At 40.8% G+C, this 22,463-nt stretch overlaps 1 protein-coding gene across 9 annotated transcripts in view; it reads right to left on the bottom strand.

Moving 5' to 3' along the window:
* MCM10 (minichromosome maintenance 10 replication initiation factor) overlaps positions 1-22,463 on the bottom strand; it is a 42,561-nt gene that overhangs the window by 5,221 nt on the left and 14,877 nt on the right. For 5 of the 9 annotated variants that reach the window (XM_055543841.1, XM_055543849.1, XM_055543842.1 and 2 more), the window contains exons 9-21: positions 21,941-22,057; positions 19,503-19,702; positions 17,898-17,998; positions 17,188-17,298; positions 16,983-17,100; positions 14,841-15,069; positions 14,162-14,303; positions 13,085-13,203; positions 11,714-11,827; positions 9,534-9,679; positions 7,574-7,616; positions 7,388-7,487; positions 173-1,801 (exon numbers count right to left, since the gene is read on the bottom strand). In XM_055543841.1, the coding sequence (XP_055399816.1) occupies positions 7,404-7,487; positions 7,574-7,616; positions 9,534-9,679; positions 11,714-11,827; positions 13,085-13,203; positions 14,162-14,303; positions 14,841-15,069; positions 16,983-17,100; positions 17,188-17,298; positions 17,898-17,998; positions 19,503-19,702; positions 21,941-22,057 (1,524 nt within the window). In that variant the 3' untranslated portion in view covers positions 173-1,801; positions 7,388-7,403. Of the gene's footprint in view, positions 1-172; positions 1,866-1,933; positions 2,151-7,387; positions 7,488-7,573; positions 7,617-9,533; positions 9,680-11,713; positions 11,828-13,084; positions 13,204-14,161; positions 14,304-14,840; positions 15,070-16,982; positions 17,101-17,187; positions 17,299-17,897; positions 17,999-19,502; positions 19,703-21,940; positions 22,058-22,463 lie in introns of those variants that run through there. The other 4 variants (XM_055543848.1, XM_055543846.1, XM_055543847.1 and 1 more) reach the window with 4 other exon arrangements.

The following is a 22,463-nucleotide window of genomic DNA, read 5'->3' as shown; positions in this document are numbered from 1 at the left end:
TGGTGAGGATGTGGAGCAAATGGAACTCTCATGCATCATTAATAGGCATGTAAAATCGTACCAGTTGGAAAATAGTTTAGTGGTTTCTTACAGAGGTAAACTTACACTTTCCAGAAATCCCATTCCTATTTACTGATACCTAAGAGAAACAAAAATATATCCACAGAAAGACTTGTATCTGAATATTGTTATTTATTCATAACAGCCCCAAATTAGAAACAATTCAACCCAAAATATCTATCAATAGGTGAATAATGACATATAGTAACATAATAAATGACATAAGTGACATACGCATACTATGAAATATTAAACAATAAAAAATGAACTATGGACACAGGCAACAACATGGCTTTATTTCAAAATATGTGAGGCATAAGAGTATGTTCTGTTTTGATTCCATTTATATGAAACTCTAGGAAACACAGATCTAAACAGCTCAGTGATGGATGTGACCAGGGCATGTGGCCTGACTGGGAAGTGGCAAAGGCAACATTTTGGGGTAATGGCAATGCCCTCTATCTTGCCTTTGGTGGTGGTTATGTGCGTATATAAATTCGCCAACATTTACCAAATGATATACTTAATATGTGTGCTCTTTGCTGTGTGAAATTTAACCCTTAATAAAGTTGACTTTAAAAAATACCAATAGTGAAGTCTCTGCTCAAGTAATATTACCACAGAGTTAGTTGCAATCTATGTTTCAAATCACTTAATTTTCTAATCTGCAAAATGAGAACAATTCTGGTCTGGCCCTGTTTTGGGAAATATTACACAGTTGTTCCTCATTATTTGTGGATTCTGTGTTTTTCCAAAACCACCTAATAACTAAATTTTACTTCTAATTCCAAAAACAGTACCTGTGGTGTTTTTGTGATCACCACGGAAGGCGCATGTGCAGACCAACAAGAAACTTGAGCTGCTGCTAGCTGAGGCCAAAGCAACATTATTGCTAATTTCAGCTCTGATACTGTAAAAAGATGTCCTTTTCGTGCCACGTTTGTCACACTGTTGTGCTTTTTTGAGGTGCTTTTGATGTTGAAAATGGCTCCCAAGTGGAGCGCTGAAGTGCGATCTACTGTCCCTGAGGGTAAGAAGGATGGGATGCATGGATCATCCAGAGAAAATGCATGTGCTGAGATCAGCTTCATTTGATCAGGAGTCACAGGGCTGTCGACTGTGAGTTCCATGTTAATGAATCGACAATATATATTAAATAAGGTGTCTTTAAACAAACATATATAATATAAAGTTATTTACTGAGCCAGTGAAGAAAATGTGACTAGAGGCTCACAGAAACCTAACCTGTATTTCCTCTAGGAGCAGCGACTGTGTATCTGCTAGCTCAGTTGGTAACTTCATGAAACAATTACTATGAATAACAAAAACCCACTGTATATATATTTCTAGTCTTTCTTTCTCAGTGAAAATGCTTTGAGTTTTCACCACCTCAATTACCGCTGTCTGGCTTTTCTCCAAAATACAAGTCAATTTTATTGGCTATGTGGTCTGACTGTAGGACATGGCAGGTCTCTTCTCCATTTGATCTGCAGAGTTCAGCTGTGTGGCGATATTCTTGGCTCTCTTTAATCTTCAAAACTTCCACAGCTTTTTCACCAACTACTGTCAAGCTGTGCCCACTGATTTCTTCCACCTTTTGTACCTGTTATTTTCTTTAGAAAATGCTTCTTTCTTTCCTCAATACTGACAAATACAGAATTTCATTTTTGGAGCCCATCATCCTTCTTGTGAGTGGCGGTTTCCAAATCTCTCCATACGGCATCCGAAGTGTCTGCTTTACCTGTAAGAGCAGAGGCTGAGATGGGCTGCTATCAGTGACAACTCGGGCAAACAGATTTACACTCCTGAATTTAAAAAATTAATGTTGTCAGACACATTTAGTCTCTTATAAACATCTAGCTTTACTTCTATCATCAACTTTTACACAAAAACTCAACTCATGCAATCGCTCTCTGTCAACTTTCCTATACATCAATTTGTAATGTTTTTAAAAGTTGAAAACTGGAAAATTTTAAAAGCTGAAATTCCATGTTTTCAGTTCTCTTTGGAGACAATTCCACACTCCTCATTCAGAAGCTTCTTGTTTGCTATTCTGGATCATTGCAACGTAAATTAGTTCAGTTTTCCTTCTGTTGTTCAGAAAGGGAAAGTAGTTTGAGAAAACTCAAGAGAAAGATAATTTTCTTTAAAAAATCCACTTATTTCCTCTAAACAAAAAATGGCACAGGGAGTTCTCTGTGGCCTACTGTTAGGATTCTGGGCTTTCATTGTTGTGGCTTGGATTCAATCCCTGGTCAAAGCACTAAGATCTTACAAACTGAGCAGCATGCTCAAAACAAACAAACATAAACCCCCTTCCCCAAAAAAGGCATTGAAAAAAAAAGTCTATTGTGAAGGTCAGAATACTGTGATCAACCATGGAGGACATGACCATTTTTGTGTGCTTAGACCACCATGTGCTTACCCTGTTCTGATTATACAAGAAGCTCTACACTGCTATTAATACACATTGGTAAAGAGGGTAGGAGGATTAAAGACGGGCCTTGTGATGAACCATACTTTTAATGTAAATGAGTATGTGCCCCCTCCGGCCCACCTATCCCTCTTATCCCTGAATATTCTAACAAAACACACACAAACAGCATCCCCCAGTGGAAACCCCCCAAAACCTAGGGTAAATGAGAAGTAACTCGATTATATTTTTAATTATTCAAAATTTAAAAGTAAAATTTTAAAAACAGGGGCATCTACATTCAGCTCACCCATCTACCTTTATAAGAATGTTACTGCACAACATATACAGAAGTGAATCTGAACTCTCACAACACCCTTGGCTCAAATAAGAACATGTTTCTTATACAGGGAGGGGTCTTCAAAGAGCAACCTGTAGCTCAGTGTCCAGGTGGCTGCTCAGGTGTGACCTACTTCAGACCCACAGCTGTTTTAAGTTTATGGGACAAACACATCTACTTGAAATGAGCCATCAAAAATATAAGAATTTCAAGTGCTTTTGATTATTTTTGAGATTTAAACATTTTCTCTGTTTAGAAAACAAAACAAAACAAAAATACATTCCTCCTGGAAAGTGAAATACTCCTAAAAGTGTGTGACCTTAAGGGGAACACAAGCCTTAGACACAGAAACTTCTACACACAGAGCAGACTTTGATGGAATCTAAGGCATGTGGAATTTATTCCTGGCTCTTGAAAACCTGAATCAACTATCTCCCACAACCACGTCCTTTTAAGAGTTATGTTCCTACTATAATACTATCCTGGGAGAAATATGTATTATTTCTAGCTAGAGTTTAAATTTCAAAATAATAATCCTATCAACTGACTCAATCGTTAGGTGGCATTCACTTGGGTCAAATGGTGTTTGCAAACTCAGGCTGCCCAAGCAGCGGACTCTCCTAAATGGAGTAGCCCGCATGTTTGACCTAGCAGTTCAGTTCAGTGGCTCAGTAGAGTCTGACTCTTTGTGATCCCATGGACTGCAGCACACCAGGATTCCCTGTCCATCACCAACTTCCAGAGCCTACTCAAACTCATGTCCACTGCGTCGGTGAAGCCACCCAACCATCTCATCCTCTGTCGTCCCCTTCTCCTCCTGCCTTCAATCTTTTCCAGCATTAGGGTCTTTTCCAATGAGTTGGTTCTTTGCATCAGGTGGCCAAAGTATTGCAGTTTCAGCTTCAGCATCAGTCCTTCCAATGAATATTCAGGACTGATTTCATTTAGGATTAACTGGTTGGATCTCCTTGCTGTCCAAGGGACTCTCAAGAGTCTTCTCCAACACCATAGTTCAAAAGCATCAATTCTTCGGCACTCAGCTTTCTTTATAGTCCAACTCTCACATTTGTACATGACTACTGGAAAAACCATAGCTTTGACTAGATGGACCTTTGTAATGTCTCTACTTTTTAATACACTGTCTAGGTTGGTCATAGCTTTTCTTCCAAGAAGCAAGTGTCTTGTTAATTTCATGGCTGCAGTCACCATCTGCAGTGATTTTGGAGCCACCAAAAATAAAGTCTGTCACTATTTCCATTGTTTCCCCATCTATTTGCCATGAAGTGATGGGACTGGATGCCATGATTTTAGTTTTCTGAATGTTGAGCTTTAAGCCAACTTTTTCACTCTCCCCTTTCACTTTGATCAAGAGGCTCTTTAGTTCTTCTTTGCTTTCTGCCATAAGGGCGGTATCATCTGTGTATCTGAGGCCACTGATATTTCTCTTGGCAATCTTGATTTCAGCTTGTGCTTCATCCAGCCCGGCATTTTACATGATGTACTCTGCATATAAGTTAAATAAGCAGGGTGACAATATACAGCCTTGATGTACTCCTTTCCCTATTTGGAACCAGTCTGTTGTTCCACATCTAGTTCTGAGTGTTGCTTCTTGACCTGCACACAGATTTCTCAGGAAGCAGGTCAGGTGGCCCAGTATTCCCATCTCTTTAATTTCCCACAGTTTCCTGTGATCCATACAGTCAAAGGGTTTGGCATTGTCAATAAAGCAAAAGTAGATGTTTTTCTGGAATTCTCTTTCTTTTTCAATGATCCAGCGGATGTTGGCAATTTGATTTCTGGTTCCTCTGCCTTTTTTAAATCCAGCTTGAACATCTGGAAGTTCATGGTTCATGTACTGTTAAAGCCTGGCTTCAGAATTTTGAGCATTACTTTGCTAGCGTGTGAGATGAGTGCAATTGTGCGGTAGTTTGAGCATACTTTGGAATTGCCTTTCTTTGGGACTGGAACGAAAACTGACTTTTCCCAGTCCTGTGGTCACTGCTGAGTTTTCCAGATTTGTTGGCATATTGAGTGCAGCACTTTTACAGCACTGAACAATTCAGAAAACATTTATTAAGTTCCTTGTATTCACAATTTTTGAACTCTCTCCATCCACCCAACATTTACTGAACACCAGTAGGGTAGCACTGGACTTGGCACCTTGAAATTGAACCACATTAAAATATACATGCTAGCAGCTTGTATATTTGTGGATAAATATATGATATTTATATCGTATCATATACTATATTGTGGATAAACAAACCCACTACAATAAGTTTTCTGCCATAGCAACGCTCTAAATACAGCAATAGACTGGAGGAAGGAGCAATAACTGGCCCCAGGGATAATGGGTGGGTACCACAGAGAAGAAAAACTGGAGTTACTTGTTTTTACCTTTCATCAGGATAACTTACAACATATATGACAATACAGACACAAGCACCAGTCTCCATGTACCCATGACCTGGCTTAAATAATTAGGAACTCGGCCCCTTTTGGTTCACTGAAACCCCCACGTGCTGCCACCCAACCTTTTGTTTTGCTCTGAAAGCCAATCCTCAACATTTTTATCTGTGTTTGAAGACTGACCTGGAAAGGATCTTCGATGAGTAACACTCACCTCCCCATCTATTTTTCTGCTTGCGACCCTGCCAGAGTTATATACCCTAATTCTTGCTGGTGACACCAAAACCCGAGCTGGTTCAGTACGAAGACCTAAGACGTTATGGGCACCTCTGAGTTGGGTGCAGGACAAGATGGAGCTGATCCAATGAGACCCCATACTGCCTTATCTGGAATGCTGACCGCATTCTTCTAGCCCTTGGTGCTCTTAAAACTGCTATTTCTTTAGAAGCCTGAGGATGTTTGTATACAACGTGGTTACAGTCCACACTGGACTTCCCTCATAGCTCAGCTGGTAAAGAATCCGGTTTGATTCCTGGGTCGGGAAGATCTGCTGGAGAAGGGGTAGGCTACCCACTCCAGTATTCTTGGGCTTCCCTTGTGGCTCAGCTGGTAAAGAATCTGCCCACAATGTGGGAGACCTGGGTTTGATCCCTAGGTTGGGAAGATCCCCTGGAGAAGGGAAAGGCTACCCACTCCAGTGTTCTGGCCTGGAAAATTCCATGGACTGTAGTCCATGGGGTCACAAAGAGTCAGATATGACTGAGCAACTTTCATTTCACTTCACAGTGCACATTCCCATGAGCCCACTCCAACCTCAGACTGTATGGGTCTTGCCCTGGCGGCTAAGCTGCCCTGTCAGTAATGCCTAACGCGGCTCCCGAGTTAGGCATTACTGACACTGCCCCAGAGTTGGGTCCTGTCACCACCTTGATCTTCCCTGGGTGGGGAGCCTGGTGCATCTGAATGTCTGGGCTATCTACCTCCCATTCCTTCAGAGTTTCCTCTCAACATCCATGCAGTTAGTTACCTAACCCAGAGCATGACCCTGGACTCCCTCTCCAGCACAATCTGTCTGTTCCTTTGAGGCCATGCACCACTGTCCACCTCCATCATCACCCTTCTGTCCAGGCGCCCATAACATCTCAGGTCTCTGTGCTCTTACATGGGAAGCTCCATTTCTCTCATTGATGATGAAAGTCACACCTACTGCGCTCCTGCATACATGCACCATCTCACAAGAGTCCATGCCACCAAGACATCATCACCTTCATTTTGCTGATGGGGAAACTGAACACGGGCACCTCAGCCACAGTCCCAGAACCAGTGAGCCGAAGGGCCCAACTTGAGCGTAACCACAGGTCCCAGTGATCCCAGATCTAAAATTCTTAGTGTGTCTAATAAACAATATCTGCAAATCGGAAACTCCACAGGATTCTTCTTGTGAGATGTTTCTGTTTTCCAATTGGGTTTCATGGTTTCTCTAGTTTTACAGTTGTTTTGGTTAGAGGTTTCAGTTTCTTTAAGCCATATTTAAACAAAACCATACTTTAAGATGATAAAATTTTAGGTATTTCCATTACAGAGCTCTGCAATAATGTAAGGGCACAAAGAACCATATAGATATGAACTGAAATGCCACATGGGTCAGTGACTTGACTTCCAAGAACAAAATGGAGGTAACAGCAGAATCAACAGAAGGAACCTGGGTTCTAATATTAATATAGTGAGACTGTATCAAGGGTGATGGTCATAATTTTCTAAATGGCAAAATGTTATATTAACTTTAGAGTTTTGAATGCACATTTCAAGATCATTTAGTCCAACCTTCCTCATTTTACTGATGAGGAAACTGAAGCACAGAAGTTAGGCAAGTTACCTGAGCTAAATGTATTCTTTTGCCTCTGGTTGTCCACATAAATACCAGAACCTTACTGTGATTAAGAAGTGACGTCGTATACTCTATAACCCAAGAGACAGAGAAACACAACTTTTCATCTACCTTTTGGTATCTCGATTTTCCACTTAAAGGTCATGTTAAATTTGATGTTAAACTAACACAAAGTTGTAGGCTTAACAGTATTCGGCTGTGTCAATCAGGAACATGGGCAATTCAGAGCCAAAACTGCTTTTCTAGAACTACAAGGGGCAATGTAAGCTATGGGTACCTGTTTGAAGTCAGGGCTATTTAAGGCTATTCAGAAATTTGGCATGTTCTTCTCCTCTTGGTAACAAGGTTTCTCCTCCTATCTTTGGACCTGTCTTTTCCTAGAAAAACAGAAACAGTTTAATAAGAAATGGGTCAACAGTATTTGCATAGGTCACTAAAATCTATCACCTTACAGATGACATACCTTTAACATTCCGTCCCGTTCCCATTTGAAGAGGCCACAATTACTGAAACAGAAAAGATCAGACTGACTCAGTGATGAGGTTACAGGTCCACATACATGAAGATAATAGTGCTCCCTGCACTTTTGGGGAGAGCCGCCTCATTTAAGCAGAAGCTCACTAAGGTGAGATTCATGTTCCAGTTTACATTCTACTGCTACTGAAAATACACACATCAGTAATCAAGCAATGGGTTTTGAAGTCTGTCAAAAGCCAGATAGATACTTCAGAAAAGGAATTTCAAATGGTAGTGCTGCATAGAGCTATGCACTCTACAGGCAAGGAGAGTGAGCTTGGTTTCCAGTGAAGATCACTGGGATGACCCTCAGATTGAGAAAGCCAGCCTATAGCGACAAGAAGCCCATGGCTTGTTCCTTTCTCCTTTTCTGGAACTCAACGATTCTGGTAAGAGAGGATTACTCTTCCTTTGGGTTTGAACAATGCTTTCCCGTTTTCAATAGTGAGAACAGGGAAGACAGTGATATCTTGACTTTTCCACTGAAAGGTCACTGTTACATTTGGGGCCAAAGCAACACAACAGGAAGAAAATCTTTTCCTAGTCAAGAGATTTTTCACTCTCTTTAGTCAAAGGGCCTAGAGATTCATTCTCATTGTTTAACATGGTAGTTGAGTCCAACCCTGAGAAAGCAGGGGGATACTATGGGGAAAGCTTATTTTCTAGCAATTTTACACTGGGGAGAGAGAAACAAATGAAATATAGTGAAGTAATGGGACTGTGGCTCCCAGGAGCCTTGGATCTGAGAGGGTCCTGGGCATAGGGCCACCCCATCAGGCTCATCCTTTCTCCCCATCTTCCTTAGACCCCACTCTGAGCATCAGCTGCAAAGGACTTAGCTGGGAGCCTCTCCATCACCTTCCCCAGCTACAGACCTGTTTAATATCTACTGAGAGAACTTTCACAGCCTACTACCAGATCAATGATGATATTACACACAACTCACTGTCAGACAATTATAACACATGGGCCAACTCCAGCCTGCCACAGTTTTCATGAATTCTTTTTTAACACAGCCATGTCTGTGTGAGTATTACCTATGACTAGCACAACAACATGTTTGAGTAGTGGTGAAACAGACCACAGGGCTGGCAAAGCCTAATATATTTACCATTTGGCCTTTTACAGAAAAAGTTTGCCCATTTCTGCTCTAGATCAAGAATTGACAAGAGAGAGACCAGAGAAAGCACAAGTTCTTAACAAAGTAACAGTGCCACCTGGGGGCTGAAAAGCATCATATTCTTTCATTTGAGTTGCACTTACTGCTTATCCTTAATGATCACACTGCTCTGATACTCTGTTTTATACAAGCTCTTGCTGTTACAATATTCTGGAGAGAAGTCAAGTATCAATATATGAATAGGTACTTTAAACAATTCTAATCTCAATTGTTTAAAAAAAATGCACAAACCAGCTCTGACAAGGGGATGAACCAGCATGGGGTTTGGGTTCCTCCACCCCCACCCTCATTCCAAATCAGCTATGGAGAAACTTGACATGAGAGTGAAGTTTGGGCTCCAGGAAATAAACAACAACCCAAACGAAATAAGTGAACAACAACAAAAAGTAGTGAGGATATGCTGGTGAAACATTCTCAGGAAGACTAAAAGTGATAGCAAAATTGCCTCAAATTCCAAAGGATCAACATCATACAACCCACACCACCCAGGCTCCATTTAGTCAACAAACGTTTCTGATAACCTAGTGTCAGGCAATATATTTAGTATTGGGGTACAGTCGTGAAAGGGGGAGGATCCCTTCCCTCCAGGAGCTGTAAGGAGGCACAGAACAAGGCTGACCCTCTCAGGGTCAAGGACTGTCCAAAGTTTCTAGGGAATAGCATCACCCAGGAATTGCAAAAAGGTTCAGGAAGCCTATGGGACCAAGAACCCCAGGAATTCTCTTACCTGCAGTGCTTCTGGGGGAGTCTGTCAAGGGAGATAGTTCTGTTTCCACAGGGACACTTGAAAAACCTCTTCACACCGTCATGCCAGTGGTAGTCATGCTGTTCGCTGACGCAGGTCTCCAGAGGCTTGAAGTGGGTGTAGGCACACTGCACAGAACCAGCACAAAGATCTGGTCAAGAGCTCTGAAGGAGAGAGGAGCTAGCTGCCATGAAGGCGGCCTGTTCCTCAGAACTTCTATTCTCTTGTCATTAGCAGGCAGTGATTAGTGGAGTTACCATCTTTCGGGTGCAGTGATCCTTGTGACTTCTTGACTTTCCCCCTATTAATACCATTTTTTTCTCATGTTTGCCCCCAACTTCAGGTGTAAAATTCACAGTAATCTTCTGTGACATCAAGACAATAGCTAGGGAGAAAAAAAGGACTGGAAATTTCTAGTAGCTTTAGTTGGTCTACCCTGTATTCACTCTAGTCCCTGATTATAAGACTACAGGTTATAGGCATGGGGCCTATTTAGGAAGGATGATGAGCTGCTTTTTCACTTTCTCTTACAAGGCCTCTGAAAAGGATTATAAGCTTATTACTACTCCTATTTCGTAAGCAGTAAAACCAAGAAAGATCTTAAGTAACTTAATTTTGATCCTTAAAAGGACTGAAGAGAACAAGAAATGGTAGGTGAGGGTTGAAACAGAGTCAGGACAGTGCTATGTAATTTCTGGTAATCACACTGAGTCTAGATGAACAACTTTTGGCCTTGGCAGCCTCAAAGAGGGCAGAGTATGGTGGTATGCCAATTGTGTTAGGCAAAATAATCCTCTCATGATATGCACACCCTATTCCCTGGAATTCACAAGTATGTTATGTTACTGGCAAAGGGGAATTCAGGTTGCAGATGGAATGAAGGTTGCTAATCTGTTGATTTTAAGATTGGGAAATTATTCTGGATTGTCCAGGTGGGCCCAAAGGATTCACAAGAGTCCTCAAGAGTGGGAGAGAGGAAAGGAGGTTGGAGCCATGCGCTGAGAGGACCCCACCTCCCACTGCTGGTTCTGATGATGGAGGAAGGGGCTACGAGTCAACGTATGTAGGCAAGCTCTAGAAGCTGGAAAAGGCAAGGACACGGATTCTCCCCTAGAGCTCTAGAAAGGAATGCACCCTACTGACACCTGGATTTCACCCCAACAAAACCCACATAAAATTCTGACCTATAGAACTGTGAGATAATATATCTGTGCTGTTCTGTGCCCCTAGTTGGTGGTCATTTGTTAAGCAGCAACAGGAAAGGAATACACCAGCTCTGTCTTAATATGGCCATCTTGTCAGAGGAAAAGCTGTCCTCTAAGGTAAAGGCTTTACTGACTCCCTAGGGTCTGTACTTTCTCAAAGGAGTAGTTGGTTCAGTGCCGCCCCCACCAAATATAAAGGAGAATCTAAGGTTTTAAAAATAAAGTCAGAGACAGTTGTAAGCTAAGCCTCTTCTTCCTCTTACACATGCTCACAATGCTGATTAGTCATGCAGGTATACTCAAAAGGAATGGTAATGCCAGGAAACATGTACAGAAAGAACTTTTCCAGGGGACATTTACGTTAGGCCCTGAGGAGAAGGGAACAAAAGTGGTTGATCACATCTGATGCCAAGTCACGTTTTTCAATTAAGGCTCCAAGGGACTGGAAACTAAGGGTTGAGGACATGTTAAAACTTGAGAAGGGTGGCTTCCCTGGTAGCTCAGTGGTAAAGAATCTACCTGCAAGAGACGTGTACAATCCCTGGGCCAGAAAGATCCCACATGCCACAGAGCCACTAAGTCCATGTGCCACAACTATTGAGGCTGTGCTCTAGAGCCCACAAGCCGCAATTACTGAATCCCGTGCTCCCTAGGGCCTGTGTTCTGCAACGAGAAGCCATTGTAATGTGAAGCGAAAACTGTAACTAGAGAGCAGTGCTCCCAATGGCTGCAACTACAGAAAAGCCCACACAGCAATGAAGACCCAGCACAGCCAAAAACAAACCAAAAAAACTTGAGGAGGAGAGATAACACTGGGGTCCTGCCTAATTAAATGACCCTAAACCCAGGCAGGACTCCGGTCACAAAACATGGCCCCACACCCCACCGAGTCTCCACACCTTGCAAGGTCACAGAGCCCACAGATAGGCCATAGGGACAGCCATCTCCTGTACTCACCGTCTTGCATGTCACGACTCGACATTTTACTTCCCGGGTGTTTCTCATCTTTTCTTCCATTTGTTCTTTTTTCACCAGAGGCTCAAAATAGCGTTCCTGCACCTCAGCCTCGGCCTGGAGTGACATGACATCCAGAAGACCTTGAACCAAATCTGATACAGACTCAGGCAGTTGTTTAATAATAATCAAATCAGACCTGAAGAAACAAGCTAACTGTATGAACATATGGCTCAGTTAACTGCAACCCAAAAGATGGTAAGTAGAAATAAGCCCTTAATGGACAAATAGAAGGCATGAAAGCATTTGGTGATGTGTAAGACACTAAATACAAAACTACTGACGTGATTAGCAGTGTCATGAGCTCAAGTGTGCCCCAGAAGGGAAATGTTTCCATTGTTCCAACACAGACTAGTTTATGGGAGGTGCTGGATGCCTCCTCAGTGATGGCACCCTATCTGTTTGATTCTATTCTCCAGACCAAGCACTTGGAAGGAGCAATCCCTGCTTGTCTGGAACAATGTGTAGGTGTGAGGGCAGAGAGCTATTCATGACAAAATGTGGTCACAGCTCTAGTCAGCACAGCTGAACAAGGCATAAAGTGCCAGGGAACTTGGCTCTATAGTCTTTCAGGGTCTGCTTGAGCTCCTCTCGTCCCGAGTCCAGTAGAAAAATATTTAATTGTCTCCTTAGTCCTTTATTAACCAAAAGAAAGGTAGATCATTTGGCATGCTGGCACTAAATAAGGGACATTTTAAAAATCTGCTGTAATACTTTTTTTGTTATCTCAGTGACCACTACCCCTGCTGCTGACAGGGACCACAAATGCTACACGTTTTGCAGTGCAAATGCTACACCTTTTGCAGTGCACGGAACAGTACCTCATACATCAAAGGATTGTTCTGAATGTTCTATAGGGCATCCATGTTGATGGAAAACCTATTATAACTTTTGAACCTAACAGCTTTATTTATATACAACCCTACGACACTTGTGCATGGTTTTAATATACACTGACTGTTCCTAAAGTACAACCGGACAAGTCCTATGGTTATGGAGGGACAACTGTGCTTTGATATCTTGTACAACACAGTAACTTGATATTTTTATACAATATAAAGTTATTATAAAATATGGACTGAAACACTTTAATATCAAAGTCAATTTAAATAATGCTGAATGATACTCTTCAAAGCAACAAAGGCAAAGCTAAAATCTATTAGCAATATTCCTGTTCTTCAAAAATAAATTCAAACAAACCAAGATACAATTAATGTTTCAGCTGAGGTTACAGGACAAATTCTGAGTCCCATAACAAAGCACCCGAGTCAGAGGATAGCTCTGTTACCTGTGACCTTCTGGGCTCTTTCTTACCTCTTTTAAGATCCCCGTGTGCCTCGAATTTGCTTTTAGAATTGTCTGAAATTCCTCAGATTCCAAGTAGGCAAGTTGCTCTCTCCTTTTTTTCTTGGCAGGCTCCAATTCATCCTCAGCTAGAGCAGAATGAAAAAGTGTGAGCTGTCACAGAGGAACTGCAGAGAGTCAGTGTGCCTCACCAACTCAGCTTCCCCCAGCTCTGTGTTCCCCGCCATAAGACCCTTCAACTGAATTTACCTCCCCTAGTACCAACAAAGGGAGGCTCTTAGAAGAAGTGAACTGAGAAGTACAAACTAGAATGGAGGCAGGAGATGGAGGTTTGATCACTAAATTAGAATCTCTTTTTCACCTTAAAATAAGGGCCAATTATGAAAAGAGGTAACAACAACAAAACTCCTATCTACAAATTGAGGTTAAAGTGATAATTGTCAGCTTCAGCTTTAAAAATTAAAATAGGGCAATTTAAAACAAGGCCTGCTCCTTTAAAACAAAGTAAATCTTTATACTAACATATAGGTGCAAAGATTCAATGAGTAATCTCAAGATTTTAAATTGTACATAATTTCATTTTAATTCAACAAGATTATAAAAAACAATCAGTTCCAGCTGCAGAAATTCTACTTAGGTACTCTCCATAGAGGAAAAGTAGAAAAAAAATAATGACTTTTGATGTCGAGGGCTTCCCTGATAGCTCAGTTGGTAAAGAACCTGCCTGCAATGCGGGAGACCCCGATCCGATTCCTGGGTTGGAAAGATCCGCTGAAGGAATAGGCTACCCACTCCAGTACTGGGCTTCCCTTGTGGCTCAGCTGGTAAAGAATCTGCCTGCAATGTGGGAGACGTGGGTTTGATCCCTGGGTTGGGAAGATCTCCTAAAGAAGGGAAAGGCTACCCACTCCAGTATTCTGGCCTGGAGAATTTCATGGACTATATAGTCCACGGGAGTGCAAACAGTCGGACACGACTGAGCAACTTTCACTTTCAGTCTTTCAGGCTTCAGGCTGGTTATGTTTTGGACCATTTCCTCTGTAAGTACTGTCTCTTTCCCACTGGACAGCTTCCCATTTGGAGTACCTTGAGGAGGAAATGTGCTGTTCTTTTCTACACGTTCCTTCACTTCCAGGACATCCTGGGGTTCCTTTAGCTTCTTAATGCTATTTGGGTCTGTTTTTGTAAGAATCTGGCCTTTTGACCTTAATTTGGTTATAGCAGCTAACTAGGAAAACAGAAAAGAGAGGGAGATAAAAATCTAAACGATAAGATAGGCATCTGTAGCTCTGTATCCCTTTCCAATGAATTAACCAGTGAATTCTGGCAGTTCTCAAACATACATTAGTAAAATAATCTTCATTTTACTTAGCGTTATTAACATAATCATTAAAACTTCAAAGAAGGGAAAACAGGTCTCTAAGTTAGCAAACCAAATCTCAGTTTATTTTTTAACTTCAGATAGTCTATAAGCTTTTAGATCCACAAAGGAACTACATAAACATTTTAGAAGTTTGTTTCTTCCATGTTATCTCCTGCAGCCTGAAAAGAAACAAGGTGGAGACAGTGGCTAGTTTTCTTGAATTAAATTAATGGCATTGTTGATACCAATTATCATTTAAAATTCCTTTGACTCTAATTATCATGATCAATAAATAGGTATGAGGTAACTGTCTTTTCTGGTTACGGGTATATTAAGTTTGAAGCACCAGCTATGTCTCACAGAATACAAATCCAAGTGGTGAAGAAAACAGATGCCAGTTACCTTTTTGGCTTCTGCTAAGGCATTCAGTTTTGGTCTTGGTGGTGGTGACTCATCAAAAAAGAGGACATCATCTCCTTCTGAGATGCCTCTTCCAAGCTTGGGCATCTGCGTGGTTGGGGTTCCTTTCACCTTGGGGAATTCAGCCCCCATTGGTGGAGATCGACAAGGGGGCTGCTGAGAAGAGGATGGCACAGCTGGGCTCTTGATTTCACTGGAGCTTTGCAAAAAGCTTTATAAAGAAAAAGGCAGTCACAAACTACGCACACAAGCACAAAACACACAGACTGGGAGATCACAGGCAGGCCACCAGCTGATAAGTAGTCGTCAGTAAAATAATTTTCCATCCTTGGTTATTCAGATTAGCGCACAGTAAAAACAAAACTAACCTCACTAATTCTTCAGTTAACTGATTTTTCACTGAATAAATGCTAATTGTTTCACCAATTTAGAACTGATTACTAATTTTATCAATTGGCTTTCTAGTGGGGTCAGTATATGGAGCATCTTCAGCTCTGAAGGTTTGCTGTGCCCTCTGATTAGCTGAGATGCTTCAGGAACTCACTGAATCTGTGTATTTTGTTTATTCTACTAGGATGAGGTAACACATACGATACATTTGGAAGTCGTAGAAGAAGGGTGCTATTAATATAATTCACACTGATTATTTTATATATGGGCTTTTTTTTAGTTTTAAGATGATATTTTATTTTTCTAGTATAGTTGTTTTACAATATTGTGTTAATTTTTGCTGTAGAATATACCTCCTCCTTCTTGAATCTCCTATTCCTTCATATGTGGCTTCAAGGGCTATGTAAAAACAACAAAGGTCAGAAATCACTTGTCCAAACCTCTCATTGTAGAGATGAAGAAACTGAGGCCCAAGACCCCACTGCCCATTAAGTGACAGGCTGAGGACTAGTACCAGGTAATCCTGAGCCAGTCTTCTTTTCACTACCATATTATCCCCACTCCTATAAGTTCCAGGCTGAGTCTGCAAACGGCCTACCAGATGCTGCCCAAAGATAAGTTATGTTTGGCCAGGAAAACTTTGAAAAACTTTAAACCGTAACGCCTTTAAACTGACAGGTACTTTCCACTCCCCACAAGGTCCACATATGTCCATGTATATACATATACATTCACGTCATCTGTAGGCCCCTGATGAATACTGCTATAGATAGCCTACCAGGACCTCAAACTAACCCACCTGAAGCCAAATCTGTTCCCCTATTTTTCCAAAGCATCTCTTCCTGACTTGTAATAGACTTTTCCCCTCCATGGAACCACATTAAGAGCCCAGGTCTGGGACAGCAATGGTTCAACACTGGAGTAGAACAGGTAGGTGTGAGTTTAAACTTGGCTCCACCATCTACTAGCTCTCTGGTCTTAAGTTACATTAGTCACAAAACAAGGATAATAACACTTCACAGATTATGGTAAGGACCAATGTGACGTGTGTACAGTGTACAGCATGGTGGTCAGTGTACACTGGATGCCTGTAGACAGTAGCTTTTACTACCATTCAAATAACTTCAGTTCAAGAGTCTTTGATTCATTTTCCACACCCATTTTCACTTGATTTTGCCTCTCAAATGACTCTCCATTCTCAGTGTCTCAATTTTATCACTGACCTGAACAAATGCAGAAGCCATGCACTGGCTCAGACTGTAATTAAAAAACCTAACTGGCCACATGTATACCTGTGGCGGATTCATTTCGATATATGGCAAAACTAATACAATATTGTAAAGTTTAAAAATAAAATAAAATTAAAAACAAACAAACAAACAAAAAAAACCTAACTGGCAAAACTGAGAAACAGGTGGCAAACTGGCCACAGTCTACTTTCCTTTTTCACAAAACTGTCTTTGTATGTCATTACTTTCTCTTTTCTACAGTGACATTAATTACTACAGCCTGTAGTACCTGGTCTAAGGATTCACTAGCATCAGTCAGAAATACTTACCTTTAAATGCTTTATAACTTTAAAAGTTATGTTAAAATTATTCTTAAAAAACTTTCAAAGTTGAAAAGGTGGCCAACCACCTCAAATCCAGTCACATTTCTGAAATCTATTAGGACAGCCCCAGAATTCACGAGATGAGCAATCTAAACAGGGAATATTAAACCTGTGACTCCTACCGTTTCTGTATTTCTTCTGACTTCTTTTTCCGCATCTCTAACATATGCTGCTTCTGTTGCTTCAAGAGGGCTGATGCTGAGATAGACTGGAAAGCAGGTTTCAGGCTCCCCACGATCCCTAAAACACACACCACAGGCTGAGGAAGTTCTGAGAGGGGGCAGGGTCTCAGGTGTGGACACTAGAGCAGGTGCAGGCTGGCTCTACCTGATGACTTGGCTTTGGCTAAATGATGTTTCAGGTTTCTGGCTCCAGATGTAGGCAAGTCCATCAATTCCCTGAATTCCTCAGAACAAGACAAGCTCTTCTGGGGTATTCCTGAAATATACATCCGATTTAGAGGATTCAAAATTCAGTCTATTTTCTGTCATGTGTCTTATTCTTTTTTAAACTCTGCTTTCATAATTTTTTCATTTGTAAAATGAAGTAGATGGAATATCAAGAGAAAAGAGAATCCTTAACCTCTAATATCAGACCAGTAGGACTGCAAAGGTAAGACAAATATCTTACTTTGAAAAATGATTAAAATACTATTATCTGAGGGGTCATGTCACACACTATTTCTGGATTATGCACTATGGGAAAGGGTCCATGCTAGACTTTGACGGCTGTTATAAACAGAGCCCCAAGGACAGGTGGCATTCTCTGACCTGGACCTGTTTTAGTGAAAGACAAGAAGTTGACAATACTGATGCTAGTGCCACACACTAAGAGTTAGACCCAGATACATTAAGACGTTTTAAAAACCTAAGACACAGCTAATATCAATATGCTGATGCTTAAGATGCTGCCAACGAAGCTTGGGTCTCATAGTTTGGGTGACGTCACTCAGTATAATTTAGAGTTAGGAACGAACTGTTTTCAATCCTGAAGACTACAAATTTAAGATGGAGAAAGAAACAAAGAAACAAAGTTACCTAGTTTTTGTTGAGTTTCCTGAAGAATCAAGTCTGTGCCCTTAACCACTAGGTTACTCAGAGTGGTTTGAATCTTCTTTTTAGGAGCAACAGCAGCTGCACTGAAAAGGAAAATGAAAACCACTGAAAGTCAACGCTCTATGAGGTAAAGAAGGCAGAAAAGTAGTAGTTACAAAGTGTCAATGTTTCTCAAAGCTCCTTTTAAGTAGGCTGTAGTTAATACCATGGTCCTACCCGTAACTGGTGTGTGCATTATGTCACAGACCTAAGACAGGCAACCTACAAACTTGCTTGAAGGCCATTCTGGAAAAGTAAATTGGCAAAAGTAATAAAAATATGCCAACACTTTGATCAAGACTAGGACTTATCAAGAAGTCTAGGATTTACGTTAAGATCTATGCAAAAATTTAGGATATTAATGGAAGGTTTGTATTGGTAAAAGTTAGAAATACTATAAATGTTTATCCATAGGGAATTATTTAAATTATCAGAGCCATGTAATAAGCCACTAAAAATAATGCCGTTAAGTGAATATTCCACAAAGAAAAATTCATTATTTTTATGGGAAAGAAGAACATTGGAAATTATAGGCATACTATGATCTAATTTTATACTCTTAAAAATTTATACTTATGGGAAATGTCCCCCCCAAACCATATTTACCAAAACTAACAGTTATGTAGATGGTGGGATTATATATGGTTTTTATTGTTTCCTTTTGGCTAAATTGTACATATGTTTTAAAAAAATAATGTTATGTGCATTGCATTTTGCAATTTGCTAAAATACAGACATTATTTTAAATCTTAAAAATGTTCTTGATATTACAAAATAGACAGGAGGTCAGAGTCCTCTAGCGCAATGTCTCTTGGATTGAGGACAAAATCTGTTTTATTCTTGGACCAACTGTAGCTCCCTTGAGCCAAATCCCTGCCTCAAATTTATTTTATAGTCAGGTGACAGGCGATCAGTCACCTACTCAGGGACTCTAGGGAGAGGCTGAGATTTCCCAGGAATGCCAGCTTCAGCAGTACCCCCCTCCCCTATGAGGTTTCTCTGCATATTCATTCACTAAATTCATTGTGGGTTGCCTGAGATCTACAAACTCACACTCACAGTCACGATGGAAATGACTTCAAGGATGTCAACACTATGATGAACACTTTCAGTGGCCAATCAGTCCTGACAAAGCTGGACTATTCACATTAGAAGCCAAAGAGGAAGTGTGGGCTCCCTGTTAAAAGACCAGGATAGCCCGACTCAGTTTCTCCTCCTTCTAAGTGTTTTCCTCTCTTCCCAGGAATGAAGTAACCTTGTTTTGGGTCTCTTCTCCTCTGCTACATTGTTTTAGGCAGCTTGTTATAAAAGATAAAACCTGTACAAACCTTGTAGGACTGGGACAAAAATGTACAACCACTGGGTTTACTTTTTGTTTTTTCCTTTTTGGCCACACAGCACAGCATGCAGAACTTCCCCAATCAGGGATGCAACTCACGCCCTCTGCAGTGGAAGCATGGAGTCCTAACCACTGAACCACCAGAGAAGTCCTGGGTTTACTCTTAAATGAAGACCCCAGCCCTCAAAGAAGCTCTGAGAATGTCTTACATTGAGGCTGCATATGAGGCTGAAGAAACGCCTCCGTAGTAAAAACCATCCTGACACAGCCGTTCTTTCAGGCTGATGCCTTTGCGAGCAAACTTCTTTGGAATGCGGCCTCCAGAGAAGGTGGACTGCAAGTCAGCTCGCCTGGCGCTAAGCCTCTTGTACTGGGCCTGGATGTGATAGTGACAGTATTCACAGTCGTTCTGTGAAGAGAAAGAGCAGCTGTATGAACATTAGAGCAACAGGCCGGGGACAATGTTAATGGACACAACTCCTTTCTCCCAGCCTCACAGAGAGCTAGTCTGTGGGCAAAACCCTCTCGGCTAACTTCTGAGATCATTCTCTATCCACAGCTAAGAAGCAACTTAGAAGTTCATCCTCTAGGTAATGGGGTGGAGTAGGGGTGATAAATTGGAAGACTGGGATTCATACACACAAACTATTATATATAAAATACACAACTAATAAGGACCTACTCTATAGTACAGGGAACTCTATTCAGTACTCTGTAATGGCCTATATGGGAAAGGAATCTAAGAGCAGGTATAAGTATATATATAACTAATTCACTTTAGTTATATACCTGTTATATACCTTCAGTTGTATATCTGAAACGAACACAACATTATAAACCAACTATACTCATTAGAAATTAAGAAAAAAAAAGTTAAGGGGACTAAACTCTGAACACACTCTTCAGGTACAAGAAAAAGTGGTACTTTTCACTGCCTTTGTCCTCCTTCTACAGTGGAAATAAAGTCAGTTTCTAGGATGAATCTTGAAAATGTTATGCCAAATAAAATAAGTCAGACACAAAGGTCCCATGTTGTATGATTCCTTTTATGGCATATATCCACAGAGACAGAAAACAGATTACAGGTCATCAGGGAAATGGTTACTTAATTGCTAGGGGGTGTTTTTTAATGGGGTGATGAAAAGATTTTGAAACCTGAAGCTGGCGGTTGCACAATAAAGTGAATACACTAAATATTACTGACGTAAATGGTTAACTGTACATAATGTGAATTTTACCTCAACAGAAGTTACAAAATAAAACAAAATCAATTTCCTTTGTTTCTCTGGTTGACTCTCAGAAAAATGTTACCCTTACAGTGAAAGGAGCAAAGAGAAACTATGAAGTATTGTCGAACTGGGTGAAACTTAACAGATGCTGGCAATGGAGGTTTAATGGTCCAGCTCTTGTGATCTGACAGGTGCACTTCCCCTGAGACCTCTTTCCAACTGTCTCCTTCCTCCCTGTTTCCTGCTCACTAGTTCATCTGTTAGACAGCAATGAGAGAAATAAAAAGAGATGAAACCAGAACCTATTATCCAGTCCTTTCAAAGAGCTCTAAGAAGTACTACTTCACATGCACTTGGTTGGTTGTAATCAAAGACAGACAGTAACAAAGTGTTAGAGAAACTAGAGCCCTCACATACTGCTAGGGAGATTGTAAAAGCCACCTGGGAAACCAGTTTGGTGGTTCCTCAAAAACCTAAATACAGATCCAGCAATTCTGCTCCAGGTTTATAGCTGAGGCAACTGAAATGGACATCCACATAAAAACCTGTATATGCATGTTGACAGCACCATTATCCATAACAGTCAGATATGGAAACCACCTAAGTGTCTATCAACCAATGGATAAACTGAGTGTAGTCTATCCATACAATGGAGTGTTATTCAAATACCAAAAGGAATGAAGTGCTGATAAAAGGCTTTGTAGCATAAGCATAGCACAGATGAATCTTAAAAACATTATTCTAAGTCCAAAGAAGCTAGATACAAAAGGCTGTACCTTATACAATTCCACTGTATGAAACGTCTAGAATAGGCAAATCTATAGACAGAAAGTAGATGAGTAGTTGCCAGGACTGGAGGAGAAGGGAAATGGAGAATTACTGTTAGTGGGTATGGGTTTTTAGAAGGGGACTGAAAATGTTCTGAAATTACCTGGTGGAGACGATTTCACAACCCTGTGAATACATTAAAAATCACTAGATTGTGCACTTCAAAACTGAATTGTCTGGTATATGCATTCTATCTCAGTACTATGTTTATTTACTTTTCAAAAAAGAGAGTCCTAATAAAAGGTAGAATACGGTTATGTACTGGCTAAAATAAGGTTGCAGTGTATTTCATCATTAGTGTTTGATCTTCAGCACTAGAAAGAATTGAGGGCAAATTAAAATTCTGTCTTTCTTAAAGTTCCCAATCAGCTGGTAATAAAAGATCAGTTTCCTAAGAGGTTAAATCCTTCCCCCGCCCTCAGCTTTTTAAACTGGCCATTATTAACCACACATTTTACTTTCTCACTTTGAAGCTTCCTATTATGTAGGAAACTCAGTTCCAAATAGGTCATTACAGGTAAAGTGCCTAAAATTTATTCCTATTAGTTTCTTTCTTTAGCAAAAACCACCCCAACAAAGCTTAAACCTACCAAATTCACAATCTGTGTACATGGTTCTCCATTCTTTTTCTTTGCTTTACAGGTTCCCAGGTCAAGAGCTTCCCCCATAATTAAGACCTTTTGAGGATGATCAATAGATAAGCACATCTGTAGAAAAAGAGGTAGTGGGAATTAAAAGCAAACAAAGGTATGGCCCCTCACCAGCAAGAATGGATATAATAACGGTTGGCACGAGTTAGGCTTTTTATCCTTTTCATCAGTGCCCTGGGATTTGAAGCCAGTGCTCTGTAAAACAGTTGTAGAAATGGGAGAGAGAGAAGACATTTAGTTCTCTGTTTCCTCCTGCGTCTTTACTATCAGAATCCTAATGCTCAGCCTCGAGTGATAGAGCAGGTTCCCTGTTTTCCCAGCATTCTTTGCAGCTAGTGATTGTCATGTAACTCCACTCTGGCCAATGAGACTGAAGTAGGAGTCTGCAGGGAAGGTAGCCAGGAAAGCTTCTGCTTTTCTATAAAAGCAGAGTGAAGAGGCTGGCTGACTTCCTGGCTTCAGT

Source organism: Bubalus kerabau, chromosome 13 (assembly GCF_029407905.1).
Source record: "Bubalus kerabau isolate K-KA32 ecotype Philippines breed swamp buffalo chromosome 13, PCC_UOA_SB_1v2, whole genome shotgun sequence".
Lineage (NCBI taxonomy): Eukaryota > Metazoa > Chordata > Mammalia > Artiodactyla > Bovidae > Bubalus > Bubalus kerabau.
The sequence above is the reverse complement of the archived record's forward strand: the minus strand, read 5'-3'. Positions and strand labels throughout refer to the sequence as shown.